This window comes from Petaurus breviceps, unplaced genomic scaffold (genome assembly GCF_028583685.1).
Source record: "Petaurus breviceps papuanus isolate PSGF00001 unplaced genomic scaffold, PetGlider_PUasm1.0 90823, whole genome shotgun sequence".
NCBI classification, from domain to species: Eukaryota; Metazoa; Chordata; class Mammalia; order Diprotodontia; family Petauridae; genus Petaurus; species Petaurus breviceps.
Genome location: NW_027187352.1, coordinates 4,285,992 through 4,309,300, shown reverse-complemented (window position 1 = coordinate 4,309,300; position 23,309 = coordinate 4,285,992). Strand labels below are relative to the sequence as shown.

At 43.2% G+C, this 23,309-nt stretch overlaps 1 protein-coding gene across 3 annotated transcripts in view; it reads right to left on the bottom strand.

The window, feature by feature from the left end:
* SLCO2B1 (solute carrier organic anion transporter family member 2B1) overlaps positions 1-23,309 on the bottom strand; it is a 101,178-nt gene that overhangs the window by 74,561 nt on the left and 3,308 nt on the right. For 2 of the 3 annotated variants that reach the window (XM_069070856.1, XM_069070857.1), the window contains exon 2: positions 690-820. The exons of the other annotated variant lie outside the window; for it this stretch is intronic. In XM_069070856.1, coding sequence (XP_068926957.1) covers positions 690-797 — 108 coding nt within the window. In that variant the 5' untranslated portion in view covers positions 798-820. The remainder of the gene's footprint in view (positions 1-689; positions 821-23,309) is intronic. 3 annotated transcript variants of the gene reach the window in all.

Here is a 23,309-nt window from a genome sequence, read left to right as displayed (position 1 = left end):
CTTATATCTCAGTTATAGGCCCTTTCATCCAGGAGGGCTTCCAGGATTAACCAAACACAATCACCCCTATCCTCCTCCCACTCCTTCCTCCTCTGATCCTCAAGGACTTCTCTAATTGTCTTTTAGGATTTGAGGTAAATTCCATCCTCCTGGGACTCTCCCTCCTTTTCAGGTAGAGCTCTGGGATTACGGGAGAGAGAGATAGACAGAGACAGAGAGACAGACCGAGACAGACAAAGAGAGAGACAGAGACAGAGCCACAGAGACAGAGAACTAAGGAAGAAAGTGAGGAGAGAATATATCTCATTTGATTCATGGTAAAAAATAATTTTTTGGATAATAGTCATTTGGCCCAAACTGTTTCTTTTGGGTAGAGAATCAACAGTTTATTCTTTTACCAATAAAAGTAAATTTTTATTGATGCCATTTGTATATGATGTCTTCCCTTTCCTGATTGGGGGCTCCTCAGGTTCTACCTTTGAGGGTCCTGGTAACTAAGCCACAAGCCAGACCCTCTTCCAAATTTCCCTGTCCCCAGGGCTATGCACCTCATTCTCCTTATAAATATTTGTTGAACTGAATCAAATTTGGGGATGAGGATTTCCCTGAACCCATCTTCTCCAGGAGCAGCCTTTGACCACCTCTATCAGCCCTTCCTCCCCAAGGTCTCCTGGTGGCAGATTCGGTACCTTGATGCTGAGAAATAGATTGGAACAGAGCCTTTTCTGGACTGGCTCAGCTTGGCTTTTAGATACAGGCTCACTGCTCATCTTGACCTCAGTTTTGGGATATGACATTTCAGTCCTCTGCTGGGCTGGTCCTATAAAGAGATGTGTCCCACCATAGGGTGAAAAGAGATCAGGTCATGGGTCTTGCAGGAGGTCAGTCTCCTCTCCTGGAAACCTGCCCAGTTAATTAGCACATAGATGAGATCTGGCCAATCTTCTCCCTTCCCCCAGAACTGGCCATCCTGAGATGGCCACTAAGACACTCTTAACTCTTAGTACTTTCTGCCTTTTCTCCTTGTCAACCATTCAATTAAGATACTCATGTATAATTTATACCTCCTAGAGGTACCCCATAGAGGAGGGAGAGGGCTGGACTGAGAATTTACAAATTGCTTTCACACAAAACATCTCATCTAATCCTTTCAACAGCCAACAAAAAGTCCCTTTTGGCTTTGGTCTCTACATTGGAATAGGGAACAGCAAGGTCGATGGCAGTTCATGAGACTTAAGACTAAACCAAAAAATTGCTGAATATCTGACTTCCAAGAGTCCAAAAATGGAGGCGCGAGAACTTGAAGCCAGACGTCTTTGGTCTGATTTCTTTGCTCTATGGCTAACTCACTGTGTAACTTTGGGGAAATGATTTAACTTCTCTGGGCCTCATTTTTTTAAAAATTTTGTTCAGTTGTGTTTGATTCTTCATGACCTATTTGAGGTTTTCTTGGCAGAGATACTGGAGAGATTTACCATTTCCTTCTCCAGCTCATTGACAGATGAGGAAACTGAGGCAAGCAGGGTTAAGTGACTTACCCAGAGTCACATAGCTCATAAGTGTCTGAGGCCAGATAAGTCTTCCTGACTCCAAACCTGGGGCTCTATCCACTGTGCCTCCTAGCTGCCCCAAGGGTCTCATTTTATTTCCTTCGAGTTGTAGCATTTATTAATTTTAAACTTTGTAGTTTTCCTTCGAAGCATCCCTTTTTGCAAGATAAAATCAACTGGGAGCTCCCACCTTCTTAGCACCCTTGGAGACCCTCTCTTCCTCCCTCTGGTTGGAGAGCATGGGAGGTGGATATCTGGGAGCTCCTTCCTCCCTGAACCTCCTCCTTTTAAGGCTAGCACCCAGGGAATTCTTCTCATTTCCCACCTGGCTACTTTCCTAGACTTCATCATCTCCAGAAACTCATCCTTCTCCAAGACAAAATCAACTCAAAAGTTCCCACCTCCTCATGATGTCACACACTGGAGCCTGGGGAACCCCTCCCCCAATCCCCTGCTCTCAGTTTCTTTTTTGTGTCGTCTCCCCTGTTAGACTGTGAGCACCTTGAGGGCAAGGACTATCTTATGCCTTTTCTCACATCCCCAGTGCTTAGCACAGAGCCCAGAACACAGTAGGTGCTTAATAATGCTTATCTGTTGACTCACTTTCTTTATTCCTTATTCCCCCACCCCTAATTTGATGATAAAATGAGTAGTATGTCCTCTTGCATGGTTATATCCACTGATTAGGGGAATTTTATCCATCCTCCTATCTTCAAATAGGGTCAAATGTTACTATTTCTGTTTTACAGAAAAAAAAAACCCTAAGGCCCAGAGGAGCAGTTAACTTCCCAAGGTCATATAGCTAGTTAATAGCACAGCTGGAACTCAAACTCTGATCTACTGATTTACAGGTTCCTCTCTCTATCCATTATTGTCCTTTAAGACCTAGCTTAGGTGTCACCTCCTCCATGAAGTCTTCCCTGATTCCCCAGCTAACAAGGGAGTCCTTTTGCCTAGAGTCACTTAGCCTGTTCTGAACTCTACTACATAGTTAAGCATTTTCTAACATGTATTATGTTTATTTATTCACCTGCCTCATACCCACTACTAGATAACAGGGGAAGAGAGCTGGGGACTGGACCTGGGATTTCACCGATCAAAGGGAACTCCCAGGTGAGGAAAATTCCTCTACTAGTACAGATCACTACCTTTTCTGCAACTTAGACTCTTATTGAGTTGCCTTTAAGTTGCCTGAGTGGTTAAGAGACATGCCCAGGGTCAAACAGCCAGGATGTGAACACAGCTCTTCTTGGCTTTGAGGCCAGTTCTCTATCCACTAATCCATACTGCCTCTTACTAGAGATGACTAGATTAGAAAATGTAAAAATTAAGTGTTATCTCTCTCCTCTAATTTCCCTAGGGCACTTGTATCCTCTGATCTCTCCTTTGCCCCTCTCCCATTCAGTCTTTCATTCTTACTGATATGTGTGTATGTATATATATATATATATATATATATATATATACACACACACACACATATATATCTCACATATACACATAATATATAGTGTGTATATATGGGTGTGCATATATAAATCTCTATCTATCTATCTATCTATCTATCTATCTATCTATCTATCTATCTATCTATCTATCTATCTATCTATCTATCTTCCCCTAGGAGACTAGAAGCACTTTGTGCTTTTCATAACAGATTTCAGAGCCAGAAGGAATCTTAGAGGCAATTTATCCCAGGCCCTCCTCCTTTTACAGATGAGGTCATTGAGGCCAACAGAAATCAAGTGATTTGCCCAAGATCCTTCAGCTGGTCAGTAGAGGAGGCAGGATTCCAACCCTGATTCTCTGACTCTAAAATCAATACTTTGGACTTCCAGCACTTTGCATCTTCCAGGGCCCTGTCCATGGTAGGAACTTAATAAATGTGCAGAATTGAAATGGGGATGGGCAGAACTGTTCCAGGGGCCCGGACTCTCATTTGAGGTTTGCAGAAGTGTTAAAGCATAAAACTAGAGACCATGAAGGACTCAAGACCTGAGTTTCTGACCTTTTTTAATTTTTCTTTTTTCAATTCTATGCTTAATATTCTAAGGACAAAGAAAAGAGGCTTGCGTATGAAACAAGCAGTCTTTTTTTTTGTACTGTTTCCAGTTAGATTTTCCATGAACTCCCTTTTTTACCTTCCTGCCTTTCTCCATACTGGACATTCCATCTTGGCATGCCCTGCCTATTTCCTCCACACAAGGTCTATCCTGACCCTGGGCTCTACCAGTCAGTTTGTTAGGACTCTCTCTTTCCACCAAACTACTTGGTCCATATTTTGCATGAACTCTGAAGTTTTTTCTAGCTCCAGCATTCTATGATTCTAAGTTTGTAGCTGTCTTCCAAAGCCTCTCCCATTCCACTCCCTTGCTCCCTCCTGACATTTTCCCCCTTTCCCCCCAACTTCATGATGAGAATGAATAGCATCTCCTCTTAAATTTCTGCCTCTTGCAAGAAACCTGCTTGAAACTTTGAAAGCTGGGGAGGACCTGTTGAGCTCTGCTGGCATCATCCTAAAGTCAGAGAGGTTCTTTTCTACATGCTTTCTCAGATCTTACTGAGGGAATGAGTTGGAAGATCCCAGAGCAGATCCCTGGAAGAGCTCAGATTTTTAAAACCAGAAGCAACTTTAAGAGATCATTTAATTTCATTCTTTCATATTACAGGGAAGGAAACAGCTCAAGCAGGAGAAATGACTACATAAAGCCACATATGCAATAAGAAGTAGCAGGTGTCCTGAATCCAAATCTAGTGCCTTTGTGGCTATTTCCCAGGGATTTGGGGAAACTGATGCAAGCCCATAACTGAGAAGATATCTCCTAGAAACTTTATTTTTTTCCCACTAAAGTCATGAATCAGCTTGGACTGAGACAGCTGAAGACCAGATTGTCTGGAGGTAAGGGGGTTTGTGTTATACAAGATGACCCCAGGACCCCAGGTTTGGATGGGGAGGCTCACTGAGGGCAAAGTGATGGTTCCTGCTGGGAAGACTAGTCTCCTTGTCTCCCCGGGAAGCACAGTGAGCAGGCTAGCAAAGACTTCCTCCAGGCTCTACCCAGAAACTCCCTTGGTTGCCTCTTTTATTGTGCTTCCTATAAGGAAGTGTGCATTGTCCCCCTTCCTCTCACCTCCTGGACTCTCTCTCTCTCTCTATCTCCTCCTAGATTTCCCTCTCATTCAGTCCCCCTCAAACTCACACAAGAAATTCATAGGGCAAGGAAACACTTTTTCTAGGCATACCATCCATTTCCCCTCCCACACACACACAACCTATGGTATCCACCTGGATTGTGTTCCCACCTGTAGCATAATGAAGAGCCCTGATCTGCAAGTCTACATTAGCCCTGGGACTTAGTCAGGCTCTGCCACTAACCTGCCACACTACTTTAGCACCCCTTCCCCTTTCCAGATCCCAGTTTTAGCCTCTGCAAAATGAAGAAATCAGAGTAGATGATCTCCCTAATAACTGTAATTTCTATAGCATTTAAGTTTTCATCTGTGCTTTCCTCATAACTCTGTGAGGTAGGCAGTACATCATTCCCATTTTACTGAGGAGGGTCACAGAGGTTAGGTTGCTTGTCCAGGATCACACAGCTAGCTGCATCAAGATTTAAATCCAACTTTCCTAACTCTAGATCCAAAACTCACTAGTCTGTGTCTCTGTTTTCTGAATATTCTTCCCTGATTTCCAAATATTTATTTAAAGATGTGCTTACTTGCTGTGTGACCCTGGGTAAGTCACTTAACTTTGTCTTAGTTTCCTCATCTGTACAATGAACTGCAGAAGGAAATGGCAAACCATTCCACTTTCCCTGCCAAGAAAACCCCAAATGGGGTCATGAAGAGTCAGACAAACTGAAAAATGACTGAACAACAACAAAAATAGTCCTATTTATCACTATTTTTTGCTATAACTTTGTAATATTTACCAATAATTGGTGCTGAATCATGCTTTTACAGTTTTCCAAGAGCTACCACATCCTCGTGAGGAAGGTAGAAAGAAGGCTCACCTTCATTTTTGTAGATGAGGAACCTGAAACTCAGAGAGGAGAGGAGACTTCCCCAGGGACACACATCATAGAGCTGGTATTCAAATCCAGCCCAGGGCTTATTTTCCTAGAGAGGATGCACAGGGTAAGGTGAAGAGCATTTTACCTGGAGTCAGGAGACAGGGGTTCAAAGTCTGCCTCTGACTTTTCCCAGTTGTGTGACATTGGGTAAATTACCTCTCTTTTCTGGCACTTGGTTTTTCACCATTGTAAAAACCCATCTATTCAGTTCAACCTCTCCTTTTTAAGCACCTTTGACATGCAGAGCATCATGCTTGAACCAGGAGAGGCAAAGTTTAGATAGATAGGACAGTCTTTGTCCATAGAGAGCGTGGGAGGATGCCATACAAACACAGATAACTCTATTATACAGTGACAGGCAATAGGGGCGAGGATGGCAGGGGAGGGCAGGAGAAAAATGAAGGACTATGGGTGGGAAGCACTTGGAAACCTTGGAGTCTTAGGCTTCTTGTAATTACCCTCTACTGAAGTAAAAGAGACTGTGTATTAGAAAGGGGATGGGTCATGAACTGACCCAGAGAAACTGGGCAAGGGAGAATGAGCAACAAGCCAAGAACCAGCTAACCCAGAGAACATAGCCAAATCCTGCTGCTTTAAGAAAAAAAAAATGTAGTGAAAAGAATACTGAAATAGGGGGTCTGAAGAACTAGGTTTGAATCTTGGATCTGCCACTTTTGAGCTGTGTAACCTTGGGCAAGTTGCTTAACATTTATCTGCCTCATTCTCCTCAATTGTAAATGGAGATAATAGCACCTATTTCACTGGATTGTGATGAGGATGAAAAGAGGTATTTTAGTGTTTAACACAGTGACTAGTATATAGTAGGTTCTTAATAAATGCTTATTTCCTCTTCCTTCCTTCCTTCCTTCCTTCCTTCCTTCCTTCCTTCCTTCCTTCCTTCCTTCCTTCCTTCCTTCCTTTCCTTTCCTTTTTTCCATCCATCCTTTCCTCCTTGGAATTATGTGAACCAAATTGTCTCTACCTTGTGACTCAATTCTGGATCTAGCTCAGTTCCCTTTCTATTCAAAAATCCAACTTGTGTCTTGTGAAAAAAAACTTTATTCAATAGTGGGAATTGGGAGAAAAGCTTATTGTATTGTTTGAAGGTATCCCTGCGTGACTGGGAAGTTAAACCACCTCTACCTGTTGTTAGAGACCCTTAACTAAGACTGAAGTTATGCTGAAGTTATATCTGACCTGGTCAGATCCAAAGATTGATACAAGGAACTTTCTCATAATTCTATATCTCAAGTAACCCATATGTCTTAACTGAAAACTGACCACGTACTGATCAGTCAGTTATTGTTTCCATAACTGAGTGCAGACACTGGGGGAGAGCAGAAGTACTGATGAAAACTTAATCCTTTTCCCCCCTGATTTCAGGGAATTGCACCTGTTTGCTTTCCCTGCTCCCAACTCAGAAAGTCCCTAATCTTTTCTCCAATTAGAAATTAGATTACTTAATCTTGTGTCTTGGTTTTTGTTGTTCAGTCATGTTTGGCTTTATGTGACCCTATGGGATTTTCTGGGCAAAGATACTGGAATGGGTTGCCATTTCCTTCTCCAATGTATTCCCATTTTACAGATGAGGAACTGAGGCAAGTAGGGTTAAGTGACTTGTCCAAGGTTACGTAGCTAGTAAGTGTCTGAGACTAGATTTGAACTCAGGTCTTCCTGATTCCAAGCCCTGTGCTCTATCCACTGTGCCCCTGAGCTTCTATATCCTAGTTTACATCCTGTTATTTTCTTTTAGTGCATAAAAGTCTGTCTCCCCCTGTACTGAGGGTCCAGTGACAAGCTGAGGCTGGGTCCCAATTTGTTATGCAAATGGAATGCATTACTTGATAAATCAATATGCTTAGAAGCTCACACCTTTGCTTCCTCAGTTATTTCAGATTTCACCCTTCTTTCCTTCTTTCCTTCCTTTCTCCCTTCCCCCCTTCCTTCCTTCCCTTCATAAAATAGAAAAGGTGATCTCTGAACAACCAATCTCATGAGGCTGTTGTAGGGACATTGCTGTGTGTGTGTGTACCTTAAAGTGCTCTAAAAATGAGCTATTTCTATTGTTATTGTCAGGAGTGATGATTTCATCCATGTGGGACACTTCCAGTGTGCAAGTGCCCTTCACCAACACGGATGACCCCATCTGCTATCCTGCATCCTCAGAGAATTGTCTGGGGATTACGTGACTTCCCCATGATCACCCCACCAGTGAATGAAAGGCAGCACTTGGACACAGGGTTTCCTGACTTCGAGGCTGGTGCGCTTCCCGCTACTCCATGACATTTCTCATTAATTATTAAAACACAATCAAACAGACTTTGAGCGGGCAGCAGCTGCCCACTCGTTGCTTTGGGTCAATCTGACACAGGGTATGAGGGCAGAAAGTAGAGCCAAAACCATGGAACTCATGGGACTCTCTGAGCTTGGGGTTCCTGGGCCAAGAGCACAAGCCAGTCATCAGAGATGGAGGGAAGAATGAGCCCTAATGGGGATGGGAAGATGGAGATTTTAGCCAATGGGAAACTCCCATGACTCAGAAAGATCCCATGCCCCAGGGTGGGTGTGGGGGCAACAAGAGCTGGACCCCAGTGATCCCTCAAGGCTGACAGCTCAGTCAAAAGCCACTGCCTGCCCTCCTGAGGCTGGACCTAGGGGAAGGGTCTCCTCCCCAATGTCTGCCATCAGTTTTCCACTTTCTCAGCTCTCATCCAGCCCAACCCCACCCAGCCCCCTAATTATCAGCTAATGTCTTCCACTGCTGTCCTCAGTCCTTTGCCTGACAATTAAAAATTTCCAATGTGACTTGGAACTAATCTAATAGATTACTTATATGGCCTTTTCCTGGGGGATAGATTCCAGGGTATGAGAGTTCAGGAGGATAAAAGGGGAGAGATATAATTTTTTTCTGGGCCACAAGAGTCATTGATTAGTCAGCCCACAGTTTGATCAGGTGAAAAGTCAGTCAGTCATTGATCCAGTTAATCAATAAATCAGTCATCAACTGTCAGTTAGCTGGTCCATCTAGCAGCTTGTCCCTAGTACTTTCAGTGTTCCAGATGCTCTATTAAGGGGATGGAGGAATCATGGGTAAGAGTTTGCTGCCAAGAAATCCAGAACACCCAAAAGCCCCCCAGGTCTGGCCTCCTGGGCTCAGAATCATCTGACCCAGAGTTCCTAGGAGGGAACATCTCTGAGCTAAGAGTTAGTGCCCTGCTCCCTACCTTTGTCAGCCATCTGGAAAGCCCCAGACTCTTTGCCAAGTATATTTGATCTGGATTTTACAGCTTCTTAGCAAAACAACCTCTGAGGCCTCATGTTCTAAGCAACTTCCAAAGAAAGGTCACCCTACACAGCCTAGCAAGCTGCCAGATAGCCATCCTTTCAATCTAGCAGTCAATCATAAGTCAACAAACCTTTATTAAGGGCTTACCGTGTGCCAAAGGGTACTGTGCCAAGCCCTGGGGACACAAAGAAAGGCAAAAACAGTCCCTGCCTTCCAGGAGCTCACAATCGAGTGGGGAAGATAATGAATAATCAATTATGTATAATCAAGCTGTGTAAAAGATTAATTGGAGGTAATCAACAGAGGGCAGACACTAGCATTAAGGAGATAAAGAAAGGCTTGTAGAAAATGGGAATTTATCTGTGACTTGAAGAAAATCAGGGAAGCCAGGAGAGATGAAGAGGGAGAGCATTTCAGACATGGCAGAGAAAAGAAATGGAGCTGGGAGATGGAGCATCTGGTTCAAGGACCAGCCATGAGGCCAATGTCTCTTTATCAAATAATACATGGAAAGGAGTGTAGGATGTAAGAAGGCTGGAAAGGTAGAAAGAGGCCAGATTGCAAAGAGATTTAAAAGTTAAACGGAGGAATTTCTATTTGATCCTGGAGGTAGTAGGGAGCCACTAGAGTTTATTGAATAGGGGAGGTGACATGGTCAGACCTGGGATTTAGGAAGATTACTTTGATAACTAAGTAGAGAATGGGGTAGGGTGAGGAGAGACTTGAAGGTCTTTTTCCCACTCCACAGGAAAGGAGGGTGCCATTAACAGGATGACTAAAAAAAAAAAGGAAAAATTCTTGAAACTGGGAATGAACACATGGTGAAATGCCTTGGGGCTGGTCTGGATTGGGTTGGTGGGGTTGGCATTGGGGATTTAAATATGGGGAATGGAGGATAGAGTCTGCCTTATGCTAGGGATCTAGAAGAGCTTGGTAGGTTGGTAATAATAATGGAAACTTTGTGACTGACTTTACCTTTACCCTCACTAAGCAGAAATGCCCCCCTCCCCAGCTAGGTGGCACAGGGGACAGAGTTTGGAACCTGGAGTTAGGAATATCTGTGTTCAAATTCTGTCTCAGATACTTAAAAGCTATGTGACCCTGGGCAACTCACTTAACTTCTCTGTGCTTTGGTTTCCTCATTTGTAAAAGTAGGCATAATAATGGTACCTAAACCACAGCATTATTGTGAGAATCCAATGAGTTGAAATATATAAAATACTTTACTAAACTAAAAGTGCTATGTAAATGCTGGCTATTATCACTACTATTTTTTATTATTACACATATTATAGGAGTAATAGTGAGGCATAGTGGAAATAACCTTGAAATGAGAGATAGAGGACCTGAGTTTGAATCCTGCCACTTCTGCTTACTGTCTATGCAATCCTGAGTATGTCTCATCTGTGAAAATTAAAGGGCTGGACTTGGTTTCCTCCCATTTTGATGTTCTATGAGGCCAAAGCTGAGGCCCAGAGAGAGGAAGTAATTTACCCACCATCACACAGCCAGCTGGAACTTCAGCCCAAGACTCTTGACTCCTAGCCCTGGGCAGATTCCACAAGCTCCAGGGCTTTAAATCATAAGTGATGGTAAGGGCTATTAAAAAACAAAACAAAATGGTCTTCTCCTTCCACCTACCCTCCCTTTCCATGCCAACCATTTCACAAGAATAGATCAAGTTAGGCCAGAGGGAGGAGAGGGATAAGGGAGATTTAGTGTTGGCTATGGGAATTGGGAATTAGAGAACTTTTAAGAGAAACTGATGTCTCCTTGATATCAAATGCTGATACCTTCTGGATCCTTTCCCTCACCTTAGCATTAACTTATGAAGTACTCTAGCAGAGATGCTGGTTTCTCTGGTGCTGGGTCAGCAGTAGACCACTGAGGAGAGAGTTGGAAGCATCTAAGAAATGGGCTTAGGGTCTGACTAGGGGGTGGAGGTGATGTGAATCCTGATCCAGTGGTCTCCTGTCTAATGAAGCCCATCTGAATCCTCCAATGGAAAGTCCTATGCTAGGGGTCAGACCTAGGCTTTAGTCCTAGATCTGCCACTAACTTTACATGTTTTTATTCTATTCTTCTTCCTCTTCTCTACCTCATCTCTTCTCTTTTTCTACTGATCTTCTCTTGTGCTTTTCCCTTTTCCTTCCCAGTCTCACCTCTTTTCTCTTCTTCTTCCCTTCCAACTTCCACTCCTGTTTAACCTAAGGCAAGTCACTTAACCTTTTTTGTCTCAGTTTCCTCATTTGTTAATGACAAATAACTCGAGGATCTTTGCCAAGAAAACCCCAAATTGCATCACGAAGAGGTGGATTGACTAAAAATAACTAAACTGACTTTTTTTTGACACATATGGTTCAGTGGATAGAGCACCGGGCTTAGAGTCAGGAAGACCTGAGTCAAATCTGATCTCAGACACTTACTAGTTGTGTGATCCTGAACAAGTCACTTCACCCTGTTTGCTTCAGTTTCTCATCTGTAAAATGAGCTGGAGAAGGTAATAGTAAACTACCCTGGTATGTTTACCAAGAAAACCCCACGGACAGTATTGGTGTGGTCACAGGTTCCCAGTCAGACACAACAGGATGACTAAACAACAATAGATGTTGGACTAGATGGTCTCTGAGATCCTTTTTTCTTCTTTCTTGGGCAATTAGAGTTAAGTGACCTGCCCAAGGTCACATGGCTAGCAAGTGTTAAGTGTCTGAGGCCGGACCCAACTCAGGTCCTCCTGACTCCAAGGCCAGCGTTCCATTCACTGTGCCACCTAGCCACCCCTTCTGAGATCCTTTGTAGGGCTAAAGTTCATGAACCTAAGTCAATATGATCTTTGAACAAGTCATTTCCTTTCCTTTCCCTACTGAGCCCCAGTTTCCTCTTCTGTGAAACCAGAGATTTCTCTCTTCCCATTAGGACCTTCCATCAATTCCACCTGAGCACCCTCCCTTGCATCAATCAACCTCCTCTGTTCTCTCCCTGATCTTACAAGTTCTCATTATCACCTGCCTATTGAAGACTATTGAAATAGCCTTCCTCTGAAGAGTTCTTCCTGCCTCCACTGGCTCCCACCTGCACTCTAGCTTTGATCCCTATGGCAAAATAAAATGCTGACACAGAGATCCCATCACATCACACTCCTACCCAAGTCTTCAGTGGCTCTCTATTGCCCACTAAATAAAGTTCAGACTCCTTTGTCTGGCTTTCAAGTCCCTCCATAGTGGGTACCATCCTGACTTTGCAACCCTGTCTGATATGAGTCCCCTCCACATGCTTTATTCAGTGGCTGAACTGGACCATGCTCCAAACTCTGCAATGCACTGTCTCCCTGCATTTGTTCATTCAGATCCTTGTGCCATGAAAGATCCTCCCTCTTCCCTTTTACCTGGTGAATTCCTCCTTTTTGCTGAAGACTCCACTGAAAAACCTTTGGGAAGCCTTCCATTGTATCCCCTGATTAGCAACAACCTTTCCCCTTAGGCCCTCAGAAACACTTGACTCACACCTCTTTAACTACTTATCCTGTGATACTGGATATTAATCATCTGTGTTCACATCTCCTCCCCTGCCCAAATGTAAGCTCCACAAGGTCCTGGACAATGTCAGCAAAATTCTCTATATTTCCCATCCTAGAGCACAGTGCTCTATACATTGGGTGCTTACTAAAGGTTTTGAATAAATGTTCTATGTTCTAAGGTTCTTTTCAGGTCTAACATTCTATGTGCTATGCTCTGAGTCCTTGTCCGTTTGAGTTCTAACAGTTTATGTTCTGTGTTCTAAGGGTCCTTTCATCTCTAATATTCTATGTCCTATGCTCTAAAAGTCCTTGTCCCTTCAAACTTTAATATTGTCTACATTCTAAGGGTCCTTTCATCTCTAATGCTCTATGCCCTATATTCTGAGGGTCCTTGTCTCTTTCAGTTCTAAGAGTTTGGTTCTGTGTTCTAAGGGCCTTTTCATCTCTAACACTGTTTATTTTATGTTGTAAGGTTCTTTGCCCCTCAAGATCTAATAGTCTATGTTCTGTATTCTAATGGTCCTTTTAATCTCTGGTATTCTAAGGATTGTGCCTATGACAAACTGAAGCAGGGGACACTTGGCATCTTCGCCCTTCCTTCCCTCCATTCAGCTCCCTCAAGTGACTACAAGTGACTGAGCTCCTCTGTACCCAGAGGACCCTCTTTAAAGTTTCTGCTTTTGACTTTCCCCAAGCCTTCCTCTCAAGCTGGCCAACATGACAGCCTTTTCCCATGAGCCACTAGTCCCAGCTTGGGTTAATTGTTAACTATAAATATTTATTGAGGACCTGCTCTGTTGTTGGGTCAAGCTAATAAAGAGACAAAGATAAATCATTCTCTGCCATTCAGATAGCTCACATTTGAGTAGGGGAAATGGTGAGTGCGTGCTTACTTGAGCACGCGCACACACACACACACACAAGCCAACATGGTCTAGTGCAAAGAGTGCTGGAGTCAGAAAGCATGCATTCAAGTTTAGCCCATGAAACTGTGTGACCTTGTACAATTCAATAAGCCTCCTAGACCTTCAGTTTCCTCATCTGTAAAATGAGTATAACAGTACTTATCTACTGTCAAACTATAATATGCAGATGAACAGACAGTCCAAAGATTGGTCCATCAAAACATATACACAAGCTGGACTCCGAACTTGGACAATAAAGTGGGCCCAGAATTGGACAGGAGGAAGAAAAGAAGGTAGGTTAAAGGCAGTGGATTATGGTGAAAAGAAGATTGGCTCTGGAGTCTGAGGACTTAAATTCAAATCCCACATCTGATGCTGACTTATGATCTTGGACATGTCACTGAATCTCCATGGGCCTAAAGGTTTCTTCATTTACTAAATGAGGGATCGGACTAGATCACCCCTGAGGTCATTTTTTGATTATCATTAGGAAATTACATTGTAATTTTAATGACTCCAAGTTTCCTCCTGAGAATCAAAAAGCCCATCTCTTTAACAACAATAATCTTATGGTGATATTGTGGAACTTCAGTTCCTGGAATACTGAGATTGGCCTCCCAAGAATTGAAGTTGAGCGTGTGTGTGTGTGTGTGTGTGTGTGTGTGTGTGTGTGTGTGTGTGTGTCCTCGTGTCCACATGATGAGCATAAATAGCCAACCACATTAACAGCTAAGAATTTCGTAAGAGAAGGGATGTAAAGGATGTCAGATGATCAGAAAGGAAAGGGGGGTGGTTGTTGGTGGTAATGTCTCAAGAGCAAAGGTTAACTCATAGACAGCCTGTGTGTGCCATGCAATATGAAGAGAACTAGAGGAGGGCCCCTAGCATCTTGGGTAAAAGCATACATAGCTCATCTACCCTCATAATACAGGCACTCAGGGGCAGATGCCACAGGCTGCTTGAATTCTTTCAGAAGGATCTCATTCACTCCTATGGCTTTAATTATCTCCTTTCTACTAATCCTTTTCCAGTGCCTCTCCCTCCTTTGAGTTCAAGTTCCCCATGTCCAATTTGCCTGCCAGACATCTGGATGTCCCAAAGCCATCTCACACTCCACATGTCCCAAACTAAACTCAACATCTTTCTCACCAAACCTTCCCCCACTCTCAATGTTTCTATTTCTGTTAACGGCATTACCATCTTCTAAGTTCCATAGACTGGAGATTTCGTAGTCATCTTTTACTTTTCCCTCTTTCTCAGCCCCAACATCCAATCAGTTATAAAATCTTGTCCATTCTACCTCCACAATACCCTTCATATCCAGGCCTTCCTCTACCATTCCTATTAATATCACCCTAATGTAGGTTCTCATCACCTCTAACTGAGACTTCTTGCCTCAACTCATTTCCTTGCTTCCAATCTCCTTTCCACAGATGCCAGTTACCTAACTTCCCTGGGCCTCAGTTTCCTCATTTGCAAAATGAAAGGGTTAGACTAAATGGCCCATGAGATCCCTTTCAGCTCAATATCCATGACTCTATGTCTGTCTTTGGGAAATTATACATCTTAAATGACTGAAACTCTTCCCTGAAACAAATCTTTTTGCTTTCTCCTATTTCCATTATTATTTGCATTTTCCATCTTGGAGCCTAGAACCTATTCTAATCTCATTCCTAACTCTGTTCTGCCTCTTCATTTTAAATATTTTTCTCTGTCTCAGTTTATGTCCCCCTATACTATGAAATTTCTGATCTCCCCAGTTAGAAATAATACGTCCCTCCCCAAATATCTCAGGTCACCTTGTGACAGCTTGGGACCACAGAATCTCAGAGCTGGAGGCTTCATAGCCCAACCCACACATGAAAGGAATGCCCATGAAAATACAGCCATCAAACGGCCATCGAGGCTCTGCTCAAAGATCTCATGTTACCTCGGATGCTGCTCATTCCACTTTTGTGCAGCCCCAATGATCAGGTGGCCTCCTCTCCTTTCAAGTTCAAATTTGCCTATTTCCAGCTTCTACTGTTTTCTCCTTATTCTACCACTGAACAGGCCTAATTCCTCTTCTGTGGAACAGCCCTTCAAATACAGGAAGATGGCCATTGTATCCAAGGCTCACCACATAATGAATTTAGAGCTGGGGAGCACCTTCAAAGTCATCTAAACCAACTCCCTCATTTTGGAAGGCCAGAGAGGTTCAATAACATTAACAAAGTAACGCAGGGAAGAAATGGCAGAGCCAGGATTTGAACTCAGGTCCTGTGACTCCAAATCTAGCACTCCTCTGCATGGCCAAGAAAAAAAAACTATTCTTTGGAGTGGAATAGAGACAAAATATGGCTACCATTGAGTTAAAATTCAAGGAGGTAATAAGAAAGAACCTAGCTGCTGCTGGTAAATTGAAGTCATTGGACCCTGACAAATTACATCCCTGGAAAAACAAATGAGTCTGCTTGTTGAGCCTCTGAGAATGGCTCACAATCAGGTAGTAGAGAACAGAGACCTCACAGAACCAAAGAAGGGCAAGCATTGTTTGGATTTTCAAAAGGGGAAGAAAGTGGAGCCTGTGTGAGCCATAGGCCAGTGGGCTTGACGGCACAAATCCTCTTTCTTGTTTTGTTTTGTTTTCCAGTAAATTTCTTAACCAGAATCTGTGCTTCCATGAAAATATTTGTCATTTTTGTCTCCTTCTATGAAGCACATGATTGGTGTTTTGAGTCCCCTGGAGTTTTTTCTTCCCTTTTAGTCTCTTTCTCCAGTGGTGCTGATGGGATTATGGGACTTGGACAATGACTCTCCAAAGGAAAAGACTAAATCTCCAGAAACAACCCAATTCTTGAATTTTTCCATGCATTCCAGCAGTTCAGATCACATGCATTTCCACACAAGACTGGCTCACTCCAGCCCATCTAGATCACCTAATTAGTTTACTTGACATTTCTTTCATTATTACCCTTGGCCCATCCCAGGCTACTTGCATATACAGACCACTCCTTAATCCCATCTAGGTTGGGGGTGGGGTGGAATTAGCCTACCTGATATTCCTTTCACTGTGGCACCAAGTCTGCCCCAGACTATTTACCATCCAGATTCTTTCACTTTTGTATTTAATCTTCAATCCCATTCCTATTAAGTTGCAGGTTCACTAGGACTTTTGACACAGGCTGAAAGATGGTTTGAGTGCATGAATGCAGTCCAGCGGGATGCTGTCCTGTACCCTGACATTTTGGGGTTCTCAGCAACCCAAACTGCATCAGTGCCACCATGTGGCATGGTCTCATGTTCCTTCACCATCCTGGTTGCCCTACTCTGGACACTCTCCAGCTTCCTAAACTGTGGCACCAAGAACTAAAACAGAGCACTCCATGTGTGATCTGACCAGGGCAGAAGACAGAGTTATCACCCCCCCCCCCAAGTCCTAGACACCCTATCATTCATAAAACAACCTAACACTCCTTTATATTACTTGGCTGTCATACCAGACATCTAACTTATATTGCATTTACAATTCACTAAAATTCCCAGATCTTTTAAAAGATGAATGTTTGTCTATCTTATACTGTGAAGATGATTGTTTGAACCTAAGCATGATATTATATTTATTTCTAGTAAATTTCAATTTATTAGATTCTCCTGTGCCCTTAATCACTGAGGTTCCAATTCAAGTCATTAAGTCTGAAATTAGCCCTTTCATAACTCATACCTTGGGGGGAAGTTCATTTAAATGCTAAATTGGCAGGTGGGTAGAGATTAATACACAATTTAAACTCCTCCAGCAAACTTTCAAAAGACAGGCCCTGCCCTCTTTTATAGACACCCAGCAGGTTAGAGATAGAAGAGACCTTAGAACAGAAGGTCAGAGTTGAAAGGGAACTTAGAAAATGGAATGTTAAAACTGTCTAGACTAGACTTTGTTGTTATCGTTCAGTGGTTTTCAGTCATGTCCAGCTCTTTATGACCCCATTTGGGGATTTCTTGGCAAAGATACTGGAGTGGTTTGCCATTTCCTTCTCCAACTCAATTTTATATATGAGGAAACTGAGGCAAATGTGTTAAGTGACTTGCCCAGGGTCACATAGCTAGTAAGTGTCTGAGGCCAGATTTGAACTAACAAAGTCTTCTGGACTCCAGGCCTGGTATCCATTGTGCCATCCAGTTGCCCCTCTATCTAGGCTAGAGATTCTTAGTCTTTTTTGTTTTGCAGAGACCTTTGGCAATGTAGAGAAGCCTGTGAGTGTCTCAGATTGTGTTCTCCTAAAAATTCATAATTAAAAAATTTTAAAAATTCATAATTGAAGGAAGTATAAATTTCAGGTAAAGGTTATTGAAAAAAAGATGTGAGCTTTCTTCCAGTTCAAGTTCATGGATCCCTGACCACAAACCCTGGGTTAAGAATGTTATGCATTAAAGGATCTTAAAGATCTTACCTAGTTCTGACTCTACTCAATTTTTTTAAGGTCAATCCTAGCTCTGACATTTTAGGTACCCATACCTCTAAAGAGAACTTGACTCTAAATATTAGAGAGATAAATAGATTGACAGATAAATAGAGGAATAAATGATAGATGGAGAGATTAATGGATAGATAGATGATAGTTAAATGGATAAAGAGATAGCACCGAATATGTCGCAAACTTAATCTATACAAAACCTTCCCTTCCCTTCAAGCTGATGCCTCTTTCAAACTTTCCTCATTCTCTTGAGGGCACCATCATTATCCCATTCACCTAGTTTCATAACTTCAACCTTGACAACTCACTTTCCTTCACCCTACGCATCCAATCAGTTAGTTTCCCATCTAGTCATTTCTATCTGCACATCTCTCTCATACAGTCCCTTCTCTCCACTCACACAGACACTGCCCTAGCTCAGGAATTAATATTCCATTACATTCAAATACCACAATTTGTTCAGCCACTCCCCAATTGACGGGCTCCCACTTTGTTTCCAGGTTGTTTTTTTTTTTAAACTACCACAAAAACATTGCTAAAAATATTTTTGTGCATACGGGACCTTTCCCTCTGTCTTTGACCTCCTTGTGGTATATGCCTTGAAGTGTTATTGCTGAGAGTGGACAGTTTACCCTCCCTCAGACCACACATCCAACCATTCGCCAAGCCTCACCATTTATGCCTCCACAGAATCTCTCTCTCTTCCACAATCCCTCTCTCCACCCACAGTTACCTGAGTTGAAACCTTTGTGGATGCTTACCTGGACTATTCCAAAGGTTTCCTGGTTGGGCTCCTTGCCCCAAGGCTCTCCTCATTCTAATCCATCTTCCAAACTCCAGCCACAGTGACTTTCTGACCTTGTCACCCACCTAACTCCACAAAGTCCAATGGCTCTCTGATTGCCTGTGAGATCAAATATAAACTCCTCTGTTGTGCATTTAAAGCACTTCACGATCTGGCTCCAGCCTTATTCATATGCTCTCTGGTTCAGTCAAATTGTCCTCATACACAACCCTTCCATCTCCTTTCCTTTGGACCAGCTGTTCCCCTAGTCTGGAATGCACTACCTCCTCTCTTCCACCTCATTAAAGCCTCAGTTTCTTCCAACACTCAACCTAAGCACCAACTTCTACAGGAACCCTTTGCTGATCCCCTGATTTGCTAATGCCCAGTTTTCTCCTCATCACTTTGTATTAATTCTGTTTATATCTACGCACACATTTGCTCAGGAGCATCTAGCTGGTGCCATAATGTACAGAGCCCTGGGCTGGGAGTCAGGAAGACCTAAGTTCACATTTGACCTCAGACACTTATTAGCTATGTGATCCTGAGCAAGTCACTTAACCTTTATTTGCCTTAGTTTCCTCAGTTGTAAAATGGGGATAATAATAGCAGCTACCTCATTGGGTTGTGGTATCAAATGAGATAATAATTGCAAAGTGCTTTGCACAGTGCCTATCACACAGTAGGCATTTAATAAATGCCTAAATGCTTCTCTCCTTCCTTTTTTCCTTCCTTCCTTCCTCCAATTGATTACAAGCTTCTTGAGGGCAGGGATTTTCACTTCTATTTTTATATCCCCAGCCTGGGGCAGGCACACAGTAGGTGCTTAACAAATGTTTGTGGATTGCTTTCTTGCAGCATAACATCTCATATTTCTGTAATGTTTTACAATTTAGAAAGCATTTCCTCAACATTGACCCTATGTGTTAGGTTTGGCAAGTTGTTTCCCCTTTGTTTTTATTTACAGATTTATTATTGTTTCATGAGCATAGAGAGAGGAAGTGATCTGCATGAAGCCTCATAGCAGATCAGTGACAAAGCTAGGACTCTCCTGAATACAAGCCTATCCCTTTCCACTAAGAGGAAGACTGAGTCAAGGCCAAAGCTCATCTGCTTACCCTCTGTTATACAAAAGGCCCCAGTAGGGGGTGGAAGTAGAACTAAGGGGGAGGCAATGAAAACTCGTCCATTCTGCAGCAGCTGTTAGGGGAAAGGAGGGAGGGGCTGTGGACATCAGGGAAATTTCTTTTTCGTAGACCCACTGGGTGGTCCCACAGGAAGAGCAGTGACCTCATGGTAGTCCTGCTGTCCAGCTGTTTCCAGCTGTTGCTACTTGGCCTGAAGTAGCCTTGGCAGGTTGTGGGGTCTGCGGAGAAATCACACATTTTTTGGTAGTTTCCAGGGAAGGTCAGGGAGCTGAGATCCCTGGGGCAGGAGGGGATTTTTAGTCCTCTGAACCCCATCCCAAACTCAGTCACCCCCTTCTTGACCCATCTTTCCATCCACAAAATGGCAGATAAGACAAGTGAGGGAGGGTAGAGAGAAGAATTCTGCCCTCTAACTTGTGGGGGATTTTAGATTATCTTATCTTTTAGATTATCTGGGTTTTTTTTTAAGGGATCCATTTTAGGCTTACCCCAGGGGACTAGCCCATAGTTTCACACGTTGTCCTCTTTCCCCCAATCCATCCTTAATCCTTACAGGACTCATTCCCAAACTCACAAGACTCATCTTCTTGTGGCCAGGTCTTGAGGTCAGGGAGCCATAAAATGTTGAAGTTTAAGGTTTAGGGGTATGCAAGACCCCAAAATATCAACACACCGGGTCCTGCCAAATGAATTCGACTCAAGTCTTCTCTCAGCCAAAGTAAAACAAAGTTTATTAAAGGTTCTTCATAATGGGTAGACTCTTAATAAGCCTAGGTATCTGTGACACTAGCAGGCCAGAAAAATCTGACACAGAGTAAGTCTGCCCTAGATAATTCATGGAGGCAAGATGGAGCTTATATACAGAAAGATTGTGGGAGGGATCTAGGAGTAGTTTACAGGAGTTTGGAGAGGGTCTTGAGGAGGAGTCATATAAGTTCAGACTCCAGTAATGAGAGATTAAGAGTGGGAAGTAGCTTGGGGACTACCTGGAGAAGACAGACTATGGAGGGCTAGGCTAGTTTAAGGGTAACAGATTTGGGTATAGATATTTTGGGAGAATCAAGGGTGGGGGGTAGCAGGACAAAGAAGGGCTAGGCTAGTAACAGAGATTTGGGCCCAGCTATAATGAGAGCCTTATGGCCTCAGGCAAATGCTTCATTGGGTGGGAAGATTCAAGGAGAGCTCACGGGGTTCCCAGAGCCTATACCCCATCAAAGGTCCCAATAAATAAACACATTGTCTGGTTGTTTTTCCCTTTTTTTAGAGGTAGTGGTGGTGGTGGGAGGGAATCATATGTGTTTGTTGAGTTTGTGATTTATTTTGTTAGCAGACCAAGAAACAGTCTTTCTTTCTAGGGCTTATTGAGTCTCCCTCCACAATATCTCTTGAATCTGTTGTCTTTTCTCCACTCACCCAGCCATCATCTTGGTTAAGACCCCCATCACCTCTCTGTGCAACTGAAATGGCCTCCTAGGTGGTCCCTCTGCCTTAAGCCTTTCTCTTCTTCAGTCCATCCTATGACAAACTGGCAAAGTGAAATTCCTAAAACACAAATCTGACCATGTTACTCTCCTGCTCAACAATTTTCAGTGGCTCCCACCTACCTTTACCGCTACAAACTCTTCTGTTCAGCATTGAAAGCTTTCAGCCTTCTGGCTCCTAGCTTCTTCCTTCCTAGGTTTATTGTAGGTTTCTTCCTCTTCTCTCACTCTACAATCTAGTCAAACTAGCCTCTGCTATTTTTCACATACAATACCCCATCATCCACATGCATGTCTCTGTACAGGTTGGTCCCAATTCTAACGCTCTCCCACAGAAAGCCATAGTCTTCCTCTTTCTTCCCCCAACTCTGAATCCTACTCGTCCTGTAAAGACAGCTCAGCTTGGGGCAGCTAGGTGGCACAGTGAATAGAGCACTGGCCCTGGAGTCAGGAGGACCTGAGTTCAAATCTGGCCTCAGACACTTAACACAAAAACTAGCCATGTGACCTTGGGCAAGTCACTTAACCCCAATTGTTCTACCTCCCCCTCTACCCCCCCCCCAAAAAAAAAGACAACTCAGCTCAAGTCAAGAAGTCAGGAAAGAAGGGAAGAAATATTTATTAAGTACCTATGTGTCAGATACCGTATAAACACTTTATCCATATTAACTCAGTTGGTCTCCACAACAACTCTGTGAGGTAGGTGCTATTATATTCCCCATTTTACAGATGAGGAAACTGAGGCAAACAGGGTTAGATGACTTGCCCAGGGTCACACAGCTAGTAAGTGTCTGAGGCTAGATTTGAACTCACAAAGAAGAGTCTTCCTGACTTCAGGCCTGGCATTCTATCCACTGAGTAGCAGCAACCACACTGGCACCCTCAGGATGGCTGCTAGCACAGGTTCTTAGATCTGCTTTACTAGGAAAGATAGCTGTTTAAGGGGGTCAACAATCTTTTTTAATTACATTCACTAGTTCCGGGGGAAAGTCAGAACCCTGTTAAGAGAAAATACAAATGGAGAAAATAGAAGCAGAGAAATAAAGACCAACAGACAGAACTCTGACTCCCTGAATCAACTATTCACTTTACATACATCCCTGGATGGAGAGCGCCTTTACGTCTGAGGAGGCCAGGAGTTGTGAACACACGGCCACTCAGAATCTAGACCAGGGAATCACAAGATCTTTCTCATAAGTGAGCCCCCAAAGCAAAATACCAACTCAGAGTATAGATACACTTCTCAGAGCCAGAAGGCATCACAATCCTTGTGACTTGGTGCCTAGTTAGAAATTAGCAAAAGGTATGAAAGCCTTCCTACAAGCAAACTTCCCTTAACCAAGCTTCCCTTAATGGGCTCCACATGAGGCCTGTTAATAAGCAGGAAGATCTTATATCCCAGTAACATTACATTGTGCCACCTGCTTGCTTTGGATATTTATTGGCTATGTCAATCTGGGCAACTCAGCCTAAATCTTTGTTTCTCCCTCTGGAAATAGGCATAATCATGGCACTTACCTTAGAGGGCTGGATCAAATGAGATACTACTATAGGTAACAGGTTTTACAATCTTTACAATGCTAGCTAAAATTATTATTAATGTCCCAGGGAAGAAGATAGGGCAGGAGTAATCACACCCATTTTATAGTGGAGGAAACTAAGGCCTGGAGTGACACTCACCCCACGTCACTCAATGAGTAAGTGACAGAGTTGGCACCAGAAGCCATAATAACAAGAGTTGTAATAACCCTTTACATCTGTATAACACTGTTCAGCTAGCTAGTAACAGAGCTGTGGTTTGAACCCTGGGTCACCTAACTCCTAAGGAGGCCAAGGCTTTTTCCAGTTTAGAGAAAAGTACCTGTAAGTGTGGGAGACTTGTGATATGCTCCCTTATGTGATGGCTTCAGGGAAGCATCTGAGCCTGAATAGGAAAGAGCCAAGGCTGAGAGGAAGTGCTTCTCCCAAGGGGGACATTTCTGCTGGGCCAGTGGCTCTCATTGTCTTAGAGAGGAAAGTTTGGCCCCTGCCCAGGGCTTGGGAAGAGGGAAACACCAGGTGTCTGAACTGGAGGAAAGGGGGAGGCTGCCAGGAAGAGAAGAATGGAAAAAAAA